At 45.6% G+C, this 13,440-nt stretch overlaps 1 protein-coding gene across 3 annotated transcripts; it reads left to right on the top strand.

Moving 5' to 3' along the window:
* Positions 1 to 1,437: 1,437 nt before the first annotated feature.
* On the top strand, positions 1,438 to 13,145 carry map3k14a (mitogen-activated protein kinase kinase kinase 14a). 3 transcript variants are annotated; one of them, XM_068579619.1, is made up of 18 exons: positions 1,438 to 1,531; positions 4,472 to 4,689; positions 4,852 to 4,964; positions 6,492 to 6,767; positions 6,856 to 6,937; positions 7,033 to 7,255; positions 7,559 to 7,957; positions 8,034 to 8,168; positions 8,270 to 8,399; positions 8,730 to 8,858; positions 10,145 to 10,249; positions 10,363 to 10,520; positions 10,624 to 10,774; positions 11,291 to 11,599; positions 11,688 to 11,797; positions 11,979 to 12,117; positions 12,495 to 12,595; positions 12,714 to 13,145. In XM_068579619.1, exons 4-18 carry the CDS (start codon positions 6,506 to 6,508, stop codon positions 12,873 to 12,875), a joined length of 2,595 nt encoding a protein of 864 aa, XP_068435720.1. In that variant the 5' UTR covers positions 1,438 to 1,531; positions 4,472 to 4,689; positions 4,852 to 4,964; positions 6,492 to 6,505; the 3' UTR covers positions 12,876 to 13,145. The 3 variants fall into 3 exon arrangements, with proteins under 3 accessions (XP_068435720.1, XP_068435721.1, XP_068435722.1); XM_068579620.1 differs by lacking the exon at positions 4,852 to 4,964; XM_068579621.1 differs by lacking the exons at positions 4,472 to 4,689; positions 4,852 to 4,964 and having other exon boundaries at positions 1,495 to 1,531.
* The last annotated feature ends 295 nt before the right edge of the window (positions 13,146 to 13,440 follow it).

The raw sequence follows: 13,440 nt of genomic DNA, 5'->3' as shown, positions 1-13,440 counted from the left end.
TGTTGCTACTGCTGCTGCTGCTGAGGAAGATGCTGATGATGAGGTGCTCTTCGCAGAGACCGATGCGGTCACTGTGAATTGACCTTTCCCCAAAACAATCTCCACCAAGATGTCACAATTCTACATGTGGGAGTGAAGTGAAGCTATTTTTAATACTGTAATGTCTGTATTTAATTTGAATGATGGAGATCATTTGTGCTTCAGTATATTTCCCTTGTTTACAATGTTGGTTTGCTGACAGCTAGATTTTTGGGGTTTTGTTTACAGGAAAATAAGTGGCTTGCATGGTTTGCACAGAGCTCCAGACACACACAGGTGCAATATCCTTATTCTACTGGCCGTCACTTGCTTTTGTTAATTTAATTAATTGCATAATTGTTTGGAAAATTGCGCCACAATTGCAACTAATGCAGGTGCTGTATAATGATGCAAATTATTTGTTATACTTCATATTGTGCTAAAATATTTGTGCATTCTAGCTACAACAAATTAACTGACAGACATAAGTAGCCAATTACTATAAACCTTCTGCCATTTTTAAAAATGTATTTGGTATTATTTGGTATCGGGTATATGTCTAATAAACATCATAATGTGTGACAGGAAGATATCCAGGGATTGATGCAGACTCAGAATTTCCATCACATTTCTGGATGATGCTGCTGAAACAACTTACATTATATCTATATTGATGTAAGAAAACACTGATGTATTTTAGTCCAGTGTTAATTCATGCCACTGTCTGGTTATAACTTGTGGGTTAACGAAGCAGAGCCCATTGAAACCATTGTATGTTATGTTAGGTTAGGTTGTGACGTTTTATATTAGCAAACCAGCACATGAATGTAATCCCATTACAGTATGATTACCATTAGGCAATCTATAACGTCAGAAGACAATAATACAGCAATGCCCTTTGTCAGTAGTTTATGACGCCATCTTGTGGTGAATCGGTGTCAGTACAGCTACTCATATGTTGAAGAGGTATACAGTATGTGTTACATTACATTTACATCTATATAGCCCAGTCTAACATATCTATCATTGTAGGACCAGGCAGGAAGCAACTACTAGAAGAAAACATGGAGGCATATTACATGAGACAGAAACACATTTAAAAAGTACTACAACATAAATCAAAATTATACTTTAGCATGGATTAAAGTGGGTAATTTGTATATTTATGACAGCGCTGGGCTTTGAAAGCGTTTCAGCCACTTCAGTTTTCACACTTTCTCTGCGAGGCGCTTACAGGAAGTCCGAACATTTCAGCTTCAAAATAAAAGCATAACTGTCGTTTTCAAAAAAAATCTTTCTAGTATTCAAGTAGCACTAAACGATTATTTAAAGTAAACAAATATTATGAATAATAATAATAGTGACAAATAGATTGTCTCTCATAGCATTTGGATACCTTTGTTGTACAAGTGAGGGAATATAAGAGTTACTTTGAAAAGAAAACCGGAAATCGTAATCCTCGCTAAACACTGAACTGATCGCCATCGGCCGACGCCTACTAATTGGAAGCTCGGTAAGTAAAACATCTACAGTGCATTTATGGTGAAATACAATAGTTTCTCTAGTTGTATGAGCCCCGTCTTTCTAATCTCATTTGAGACGACGACTTTCTAAAGTCCCGACTTCTTCACGAACGACAAAGGTGACCTAAGTTTCATGTGAAATGGCGCTGAATCTACAAGGAAGTTATGACATTTCTTAGCCCGTTGAAGCCAGATGTCTCCGATTAAAACAACCCTTTGTCCTTTTTGTCCAGCGCCACTGACTTTTGGTGGATGTTTAAGTCGTCTGTGTAACTTTCAGAACAGTAGTAATAGTCTGAAGATAAACTTAGCATGTTACAATTAGTGTGTACTCATGTAATACCTAAAAAACAAAGGAAATGTGTTATTACTAACTGTATCGAGGAGTTCCCATAACAATACGTTTCATGTCGCCTATTCTTTACATAAGTCATGCCATTATCTGCTCGTTCCTGCCTAGTTGACATATTCAACATTACGGCATTATTGGCTCATATCTCCTCAGATGTATGCCAGGTGATGTAACTATATTTTGAGTGTAAGTCCTGCTGCTTCTCCACGCTGCACTAACGTTTCACTACATTAGGGTGAACACTACTACACTATAGTTTACCACATAGTGGAACATAACACACAATGTGTATAATGAAGGCCAGATTTAAAGTTAAATATGCTTTTTCTTCTTCTTTGGTATCAGAAAATGCTATTTCACATCATGTCCTAGCATTCACAATAGTAATATTAGAGGGCATTCATGCTTCTGAAAATATGTATGTTGACAATTAAGGTGTATTTTCATGATTGATTCATCTGCAGAGACTAATTGCTGGATTAATCAATACTTCTTTTGACTATGAACTGTCAGAAAATTGTGAGAAATGTGCTTTATAATGTCTCAAAGTTCAAGTGGAAGCCTTCAAATTTCTTGTTTTGTCAGATTAACAGTTCAAACCCTAATAAATTATCTTTAACTTTAATATAAAATAGACAAAATGCGTACAGCCTACATTTTCTTAACGTAATGTACAAAACACAACAAGCCAAATGAAGATTTGCATACAATGTTGGGAACAGAAGACTCAGGCTAGTGCAATGACACATATTTTCTTTATTATAGTTAATCATTAATCCAATGATTAACTACAAGGGAGAAACAAGAAAAAGAGGAAGTAAAAAGAGACACATCATGTTTTCTTAAGTGCTCTGGACTTATGTAGTCCAGGTCTGAAACACTTTCCTGAGAAAAAAAGCCTGCGTTTCCCTGGAGGAATGCTCGGCTGTGTGTTTTCTGTGGCCGACTTCAGGTTGAGACCCTTTTCCCTGTCCTTACTAAAGGCTTTGGAATTTCATTAATCTGTGTGGGTGTGCAGCAGAAGTCGGCTCAATATAGCTAGTGGCTGTATGTGGAGTTCAGCTCCGCATTGAACTAGATTCAAATTGATGGTACCTCAATATATATATATATATATGTATGTGTGTGTGTGTGTGTGTGTGTGTGTGTGTGTGTGTGTGTGTGTGTGTACTAGGATGTATGTCTGTGTACTTACCGTACTTATTAGATACATGTGGACAATCTTAAGTAGTCCAACGCATGATATCTTGTGTCTCTAAAGTTGCGACGATTCACTTCCTGTTCAAGTTAGAAAAAGAAGACTAACATTCATTAATTGAAGTTTTTCAATTGCTGCTTACTTTATTATTTTTTATCTTTTTTAATTTAATATTTTCAGACAAAACAAAGAATGTGTAGCTATTACTGTAGGGAATGTATATTTCCTTTTTCTGACTATTTCTTCTGATATTTGACAGACTTAACTGGAGCTGCAACTAATGATGATGTTCTTAATTGATTAATCCTCCAATTATTTTTCTGATTTAATGGTTTGGTCTTAACCTTAAAATGGCAGCAAATGGAGAAAAAAAATTAAATACATTCCCAACAGCTCAGGATGACATATCATAAAAAGATAAAAAACATAAATCATAAGTCATAAAAACCATACAAATGTCGTGTTTGGTCAAACTAAAGATATTCAATCCTCTATGGCAGACGGATTCATAGGCTGTATCTTTTGATGACGTTTGGGATTTGAGAGTCACAGCTGTAAGAAATCTGCCGCACGACTTCTTTTCCAGAAAAGTTTGGAATCAGTCGTGCGAACTAAAACTTTTTACCGCTTCAGCCTAATCCTGTCAGCGTTTCGGAGATACTGTTGCCATGATAGCAGTTCACGCCGGGGCGACTGGCGTTGAGCGCCGCGTTCTTGGTTCGCGCCGTCGCCTCTCAAGTGGTGTTCTAGATTTCCTGTGTGCTGAGGCGGGTTTTTTTTTTTATTATATGAGCAAGTTGTTTTGAAGAAGAAAAGCCAGCGAGATTACTTCAGAGGGACGACAGGAGAAAAGCGACAGCTCACACGCCCGCTCCCTAAATCACAAAAAGCTTCTCTACGAGATCCTCATAATATCAGATATCAGTTGCTTTACGACATGTCGTGTCGCGGACACAGTGTGTCGGACATTGGCTCCGGGGCGCACACGCTCATTAGGAAATCAGAGCACATGAGAGGTCACAAAACTCCTCTGCATTCCTTTTAGTATTGTGTGTGTGAGCGCCAGGACACTTGTGTCCTGCTTCTGGGTTCGAAAACATCTTGTTTGAACCCTCTTCTGCCTTTTTTATTTGACTTCGATGTCACGCTGCGACGGCCACGTTCACTACTGAGTGAAACCCTGAGTTTATCTTGACATAGTTGTTGTTGTTTAACTGCCTGCAGGTCACAGCTGGTCATCAAAAGCTTAACCAAACATTTTATCTTCTAGTCAGTCAAAGGGAAGAGCGAACCCTGTTGGAGGGAGGGAGGGAGGAATATGGGGAAGTGGAGATGGATTTCCCATAAGTCCTTGTCAGTAAGCTCCTCCTCCTCCCCCAGGGTTGGCAGACAGCCAGCGATGAGCCGAGCCGAAGCGACTGAGTCGTGAGACGTCACAGAGAGTCAGGACATGAACGACGAGGCAGACGAACACAGCGCCTTGTTTCACTAATGTAGAGGACAGGTTCGCTCAGCACGGACACACAGGAGAGAGAGAGAGAGAGAGAGAGATAGAGAGAGAGAGATAGAGAGAGCGCAATTCAGCCTGGCATCTGTCGGTACGTTTACACGCCCCTCTGCCACACACACACACGCACACACACACACACACACGCACACACACACACACACACACACACACACACACACACACATAGAGAGTTGTTTTTGTGGTTGTGTTTATTGCACTGGGGTTTTCTCTATTTCCTTTCCACGTAAAGTCCTCGGGGTGTGGTGTTAACACCGCGCTGAGTCGAAGCGACTCAAGAAGGAAGTGACAGTTGAATCGCTACGTGTAGACAGTCCTGCAGGGCATGAAGTCGGCACTCACCAGGTAACGGCACCAGCAAAACAGCCTTCATTGAAATTTGATTATGGTTTGATGTCGGATGGTCTGTACTTGTCGTGCTGCGTTTGTATGGTCAAGAGCGGGAACGAGCTGAATTAACTGGGGAGATGTTTTTGGCAGCCGAGCAGAGATATCAGGATTGATTTCGGCACGGAGGTTATATCTAGAATGTTTATGTGCAGAAAGAGTCAAAAGCTGCAGGTAAGATGCGACGGACGCACCGATGCGACGCGCCGCAACTGTGTATTTTGTGCCTTTCAAACTGCGTGAACGCACGATGTGACCCCGTGCCGAGAGGAAAGAGCGCGTCTGATTTTACACGCGTGCATATCGTGACGACTTTGACCTCCATCTGCAGGCAATCGTGCAAAACCGGGGGTTGTAAATGTAGCGCGGCTGTGCCAAACGCGCTGCAGTCGACTTCCTCTGAGTTTAACGACACAAGTTGCAACTGTCAAAACAAGGCCAGGGTTGAGTTTCCGGTCTCATCTGCCCACCGCAAAGTTTCACTTCAAGTGATCATCGTTGCCACCCCGAAAGCACTTGACACAGGGACCGCGTTGAACGTCAAAACCAACCTGTAACGAAGCCGAGTTCCTGTGTACAAAGCCTGCCAGTGCTCCACTGCGGTGTGTGTATTTACCTGGTAAACGTGGAAATAACTAAACAAACGTTTTAGCCGATTAAAAGTGAGCAAACAGAAGATTAGGAACTAGATTTAGGATCAAATGAAAACCAAATAAATCAATAAAAGTCCTGCTTTTAACTCGAAAATAAGACTTGTCTTTGGATGACTTGTCAATGACCAGTTTTTCCTCTTTTTGAGCATCGTAATGCCGACGTGATCAGATCGTGAATAGGTCTGTTGTTGCATTATGGGAAAGCAGTTTTCGGAAGCAGAAAGTTGACAATATAACGGTTTAGTCGTTTATGTGACTCATGGACGCGTTGCAGCGATATTGTGTTGGATGACTTGTCGCTAAATGTTGTTAGTAAAGGAGATGCACGCAATTCCCAATGATTGCTGCTGGAGAATATACAATAATGTGAACTAGAGCTGCAGCAATAAGCCGATTACATAGAACTTTAATCGCCAACAATTTTGATAATTTATTGAAGCAAAAACGCAGATGTTTCGCTGGTTCCAGCTGCCAGTGAGGATTTCATTTCAGCTGAATATCCGTTGGACAGAACGTGACATTTGAAGACGTCCACTTGGGTTGTGGGAAACAACAAAGGGAATTTTTATAGATCAAAGGATTAATCAAGACATGAATCTGCGGATACATTTGCAGCCTTATTATGAACTTTCATCACGGCAACATCTCGTCAACTCCGTTAATCTACAAAAGTTTTTGATCAAGTTGTCTTCAGACACTCAGAAAAAAGAGTTGCTTCCGGCCGAAATGATCAGAGATAATTACAAACATTACTGATTTGACATTTGACGGCTGATGACAAAGCGCTTGACTCATCGGTCGCTCGCTGTGATGTTCTGCTTCTCGCCTCTAGATCCAGCAGTTGAAATGGCGGTGAGGCAAAGGATTTTCAACTCCACGGCGCCCTTCTCCGGGTCGCCCAAAGCCGAGCCAAAGGGGTCCTACCCGTCCTGCTCGGCCGCGCACCAGGAGGCGGAGGAGGAGGAGGAGGAAGAGGGGAAGAAGGACAGCAAAATGGGCTACATCGCCTGCCTCAGCCCTTTGATAAATAAACTCCTGACACATGGGACCGCAGAGCAAGTGGGTGAAATGCCACTGAAGACCTCGACCTTCATTGCCCAAGCTGAATGTAAATATGTCTTTTTGATTTTTCTTTTTCCTGCATAATAGAATAAGCACCTGTCTGGGCTGGGTCTAACACACTGTGCTCTCCTCAGGTGAAACCCAGGACTCCCAAGAGTTTAGTCCATCCTGCTTCGAACGCTCCTTTTTTCCCTCCCCGAACTGCTTCACCAGCAGGTTTGACCTCATCGCGTCTGCATTTCACGCTCCCTGTCAGTTTCAGGTGTTCTCTCTAATGCCAAATTTTGACACGCGTCGTATTCGCACTTCAGTCTTCCCTCAGACCACAACAATGTGGCGTGGCCGACCGCGGCCTGCAGCCAGGAGCCGAGCGGCTCGCCGGCACAGCTCGCCCCGAGGAAGAAGACCAGGAAGAGACAGAAGCGCAAGGGCAGGAAAAAACTGGAGAAGAAGAAGGAGCGGCAGCGGCACAGGCACCGAATGCGCTCCGGCGTCCCCGAGCAGGAGAGTGGAAGTTCTCTGGTCCGGGTCCTGGTAAGAACTCCAGTTATTCTCCACATCCCATTTGAGTCTCACGTATGAAAAAAATACATGAAGGAAAACTTGTCTCCTCAACACAAGTGAGAGGGATTGCAGTTGTTTTCCTGTTTTCCAGTGTGCCACATTCTTGACATTCCCACGCAGCTTTCCTGTGTCGTGGAAAGTGAATCGGCGAATTCCGCCGCCGCCGCCCCTCACGGCCTTGAGAGCTTTAGATCTCCTCGAGCAAGCTGTCCTGAGAATGTAAACACCGTGGAGTCTGACCCCGCCACGCTTTCTTCGCTTGTGTCCCCGTAGGATGAGTCGTCCCTTGGCGGGAGAAGCGACCTCAGCGCTTCTCGCTGCAGCAGCAGCAGCAGCTTTGAAAGCTCCGAGCAGCAGGACGCGGGGCCTTCCCCCTACGGCCGGCAAATCTACGACACGGGCTCCGGCCACTCACCCCTCACCTGGGGGGACCCGGTCCGCGGGCCCCTCTCCAGCCTCCATTCCTACGGGCGGGACAGCGACTCGGACTCCCTGAGCAGCCTGGGGGACTGTTATCTGGCTCTCGCCGGCCTCCGGGGCAGCGTCAGTCAGGGGGACCCGTGCTACGCGGGGCCCTTTTTCAAAGACGTGGAGAGGGACGTGAGGGAGGAGGAAGAGGAGCGCTCGGCGGCCGACTCTGTCGGCACCGAGGGAATCATCTTCTACAACGAAGTACGCTCCTGCTTCACGTCCGTCTGCTCTCCGTGTGTCTTGCTTCGCCGAAACTAACTTCCTCTTCTTTCGTCAGAAAATCCAGCCCGTGGACTCCGAGTACAAGGAGGGGAGCGAGTACGTCCTCACACAGTTCATCAAGGAGGGCTCCTACGGGGAAGTGCACAGCGCTCAAGATGTCAACACGGGCTTCAAATTCGCTGTCAAAAAGGTAACGGGGTCCCATTTTTGTTCGATTTTGTTTCCCGTCTGGTTTTGAAGTGTGCTCACGCTCTCGCCCCCTCCCCCCCCTCTCGCCTTTTTCCTCACTAGATCGCCCTGAAGAGGTTCAGCAGTGAGGAGGTGGGTGCGTGGAGCGCCCTCAGATCTCCTCGTGTGGTGGAGCTCTTTGGAGTGGTCCGAGAGGGGCCGAACGTTGTCCTCATCATGGACCACAAATCTGGTAAACAAGCCTCACGCCTCTCTTTCTGCTGATGTTGACGCGGTTCGTTAAGTGCAAACACATGAGAGCGATGAAGATTTGAGAAAAACAGATGCTTGAAGTGGGTGGTTCCGGGAGGCCCGAAGTGACTGTTGAGCTTCCCTTTTGAAGTGTTACGACGGGAGACGCCTGCTCGATAAACACAACGACAGACATCACACGTTTCCTTTGTCAGCAAACTTCCAGGCTGTAATGAAAAGGAATAGTTGAATCAGACAATGCGCATCAGTCAGTATGGACACCATGTATCTCTCAGTGTTTGTCCCGGTCTGAACTTGTCTGTTATTGCAGGCTCTTTGGGCCAGCTGATAGCGGAGCGCGGCCGGCTGCCAGAGGACCTGAGTCTCCACTACCACTCGCAAATCCTGACAGCGCTGGAGTACCTACGCAAGAAAAAAGTGGTGCATCTAGACATTAAAGGTATGTTATGCTTACATACGTTATAAATTCTTCTAAACGTGATACTGAAAAGTCAAAACACGGATGGAGATGCCGTGAGGAAAACTGATTCGAACTCTCTTGAAAAGTGCTCAACATGGGCCATGGTGTGTAGGGCTTGGGAGGTAATTGAATGTCTCTATGACAATATATATATATATACATATATATATATCAATCACATGGCAGCATGTCTTCTGGTATGTTGATAACAAGTAGTCGAGCACTTGGTTGAGCTGTACACAGTTGATAAATACCAAAGTATTAAGAACTTACGTGCAAAATAATTTGATTTTCTGAATAATTTGAATTAGCATGTACTTGTTATTATCAATTTAGACGATGTAATTGTAATATACAAAATATGAAACAACAAAAAAATGCATTCCTGAAATGCAACAAACAGATTTTAACCTCCCCCTTCAAAAAAACAAACACACAATAAACAGTCAAACTCAATGTGTCAGCTTTTACTTGTTAGTGGTTGCTTGCTAGTGGAAAACAAAAACACAGAGAGAGAGGGAGGATAAGTCAGTTTTCTAATTAGTTCTCATCGTAGGATTTTGTGTCTTTGTGTGCAGCTGTTGCGTGGAACACAAGTGTCACAGATACAGTGGATTTGATCCTCTGCACCTGTGTTGTGAAACCAGACTGCCACAGTGAAGACGACGGGCTGGGAATTTCCCACAGTGTGACTCACCGCTGATCTTTTAGAGGCGGCGCATGAGCGCAGAATCAGGAGAGCGAGAGAAGAAAAAAAGGGAGAACGAAACCGAGCGGGGGGATGGGACGAGGGGCAGGAAGTAGTTAGCGAGAGAGAGAGAGAGAGAGAGGCGAGAGAACAAAGTGACATAAAGAAAGAAAGCAGAAGGTGAAAATGAAGTGGAAAGAAGTTAAAAACTAAAAGGAAGAAGGAAAAAGAAAAACTAAAATGAGAACTGAGTTAGAGGAAGAGAAGACTGAAACAGGAAGCCAACACACGATGCTGCCGTCGCGGCTCAGGCGCCCCCTGGTGTCCGTTTGCTGCGTTGCGCCACATTCATTCCTCATTAAAGTGTTTTCTGCAGCAGCTGTCTCTCGGTGACGTCATATCTCCCTCTTATTTTTGCCCCTTTTATGTGGAGGGCTGCTTTGTGTCCATCCACAGCTGCCCTGTTTCTAATTATGTCATCCACAAACTACACAGCACAAGTCATGGAAATCAGCGGTAATGCAGCGGATTAACTGACTCTGGCTTGTTTTTTATCCCCCCCCCCCCACACACACAGCTGACAATGTGTTGCTGTCGGAGGACGGGAGAGACACCTTCCTGTGTGACTTCGGACACGCGGAGAGACTCGACAATGGGGGACAAAGCCTCAGCGGATCCAAAGGTAAACACCGTGTAACTCTATTGCGATTCAGTTAGGGAGGAGGAAATGGATCCACCCCCCCATCCTCTCCCGTGTGTCTCATTTCACGGTTTTCCCGATGTAATTCGATGCAGATCTGAAGGGCACAGAGACCCACATGGCCCCCGAGATCGTGAAAGGGGAACCCCGCGGAGCCAAAGCAGATGTGTGGAGCAGCTGCTGTATGTTACTGCACATGCTCAATGCGTGTCAGCCGTGGACCAGATACTACACCTGTAGACTTTACCTGAAGGTACGCCTCACAGTGACACGCTGACACCAACGTCGCCGTTTTTTTTTGTCGCGGCGGATGTTCAGCCTTTTGACCCGAGTCCGTCTCTTTGCGATGGTAACAGATTGCCAACGAGCCGCCGCCGCTGAGGGAGATCCCACCCGGCTGCAGCCCTCTCACAGCGGAAGTCCTCAAGGCGGGACTTCAGAAGGATCCGGCCAAGAGGGCGTCAGCGTGCGAACTTAAAGGAAAAACTGTCAGAGCTCTGAGAGAAGGTAACAACGCCTGCAGTGCAAGAGGGGCATCCAGACAATTCATGAACAGGGACATAAATATATATTGTCGCCCCACTTTAAAGTTGCTTTTGCACCTTTACTAAAAAAAGAGAATGGAGTTTTGCTGTCTCGTCTGGGACTGACGCTCAATTCCAGTCTCATTTTAGGACAATAGAAAGACTCTGAAAGGTGGAAACTGTCTGCACAACTGAGGGCAGATGTGCAAACAAAATCCCCGGGGCTAAAAACATCACATTTGTCTGCCGGGGGGAGCAGTTGATAACTAAAATGATGAAGGCACAAGTTGGCGAGCTAATGGCTCGTAGCATCTGGTAGACTGTTTGTAAACGGAGGAGGCAGTCGGAGGAGAGCGATTCATTGTTTTCCCTTTGGTGTTCATGACTCTATTGACTGTAAATACAAAAATATGAAAAAAAATACTATTTTTAGTGACACTGAATGCATCATCGTCCTCTGTCAGTGAAGGCTCGTGGTTTTGTGTTTGCGTGGCTGCAGTGGGAGGACTCACCAGTCCAGTGAGGGGGTCGTACACGGAGCCCCTCTATATCGCCGCCAAACCTCCGGACCGCCTGGAACCTTTCAACGGCAGCGTGAACTGTGAGGATGAGCGTCAAGAGTCTGTGAAGAAAGGGATCCCAGCGGGCGGCAGGGCGGAGGAACCGGAGGACGACCGCGGCGCCGACGACGAGTCAAAGCGAGACTCGTCCTTCTTCTGCCCGCGACCGCTGATCCCCGAGCCGAGCTGCAAGAGGGGCAACAAGATCACCACCGTGCCTGAACTGGAGCTGCGTAAACTGGAGCGAGGTGAGGCCCCTCCCACCTCAGAGCGCCGCTTCTCTTCTGTTTAATGTTCGATCTCCGCTCATCATTTCACCTCCTGCTCGTTTCGCAGATTTCTACCTGAGCAGTCTGTCCCAGCTCCACCCTGCCGAGATGCAGGAGCAGCTCCTGTCGTGTCTCAGCAGTGACCCGTACTCCACCTGGGAGCCGTGGGACAAAAAGGTGACCCAGCAATCACGGGTTTATTACGAGTACATCTCCGGTCTGCCAGGTGTCAGTTTAGCCGTCACTTTGATAGCCGTCACAGAAGAAGACATTTCCAGACTTTTATCAAATGTATTATTTAAACCTTCTTTGGTTGTTCATCCAGCTTCCTCTTTTTTTCCCCAACCCCTTCTTCCAGGACTCCGGCCGCTGGTCTCTGAGTCCAGGAGACGACTTCAGCTCCGGCGTCTTCTCCTACAGCAGCCAGCCAGACGTGCAGGTTTCCAGTCTGGATTTGCTGAGTCACACGCAGCTGCCACCGCCCTGCTGTTTCGAAGGTGAGATAAAACATTAACCATATCTCTCTTCTTTTCTTTTTTTAAACCTGTTTGAGCACTATGAACACTTGTGATCACTTTAATTCATCTCCTGCTGCAAAATCCATTACGTTTAAGTATGTTCAAGTACTTTTAGACACATCTTTTATTCCATCTGTATATTTAATATTCTTCTTACTGTTAAGTTTTAATGTTGTTTTACTACTGTTCTACTGTTTATTTATGTTACTTGATTTTTATCTTTACTTACTTGTGAGCAGTGCTGCTGTAATCCTGTAATTTCCTCACTGAGGGACTAATAAATTATCTTATCTGATCTTAACTTAGTGTCGCAGCAAACTGTAAATGTGCTCCTCTCTGCTCTGTGATTGGCTCAGGGGTGGACGTCTGCATCAGAGACTTCAACAGGAAGAGCATCTGCATCAGGGAGACGCGGCGCGTCAAGGTGGGCCACATCGCCACTGGAATCAGTGATCAGGTGAGCACACACACACACACACACTTACACACACACACACACACACACACACAGTGTTTTTGTTTCTAAAAAAGCAAGATGACAGCTGTTTAATGCTGATGTGTGCTCCTTTTTTCAGATCACAGAGAGGGTTTTCACCCTGGAGACCCAGCGGGGGCAGCAGGTTGCTCACGATGAGGAGGTGCAGGAGTCCGGTCTGGAGCTCAGCTGCGTCCCCGCCCCCGACTTCAGCCCGGCCTGGAGGTGGAGGATCCGAGACGGAGTGCTGGAGACCAGATAGAGGCTCTCCTCGGCCGTCCCGCACACGCGGCCTTCTGTAGCCGTTAGTTTGGTCTCAGTGTGCGAGGTGCTTTTTTTACATGGGCCAAAAATAAATCCACCAGTACTTCCTGGGTCTTAAGCACACGTGTCATGTTTTAAATGCCGTAACGGGGCGCGGATGTGCCGTTTTTTTAAAAACTTGTCGCTGTACTGAGCTTCTTTGGTTCACTGTGATACTGCCTTTCTTATTGCATGTGTGGTAAGTCAATAAACAGACGTTGGCAACCATGCAGCGTGTGATACTTATTGATCTCACTTATTCACGGTCCGGTCTATATCACAGTATTCATTCACTCACAGTGACTAAGAACATTTCTGCTGCATCCTAAGGTTATAAATGTGTATGACGTTACATTTAATTGCAGTATAATTGCGGTATAAATACCATCTGAACCGTGTTTCAGTCTGATGGACTTGAGTCTGCAGAGAACTAGTGGTCAAATTGTCATCATATGTGATACAGTAAATCACTCTTTGACGACCTCCTGACCTTTCATTTATCGCCACTGTGAGAACAGAAATCC

The sequence above is a fragment of the Clinocottus analis genome, unplaced genomic scaffold (genome assembly GCF_023055335.1).
Source record: "Clinocottus analis isolate CAN_PGR_092001 unplaced genomic scaffold, fCliAna1.0.p SCAF_16, whole genome shotgun sequence".
NCBI classification, from domain to species: Eukaryota; Metazoa; Chordata; class Actinopteri; order Perciformes; family Cottidae; genus Clinocottus; species Clinocottus analis.
This window is presented reverse-complemented; position numbering and strand designations above follow the sequence as displayed.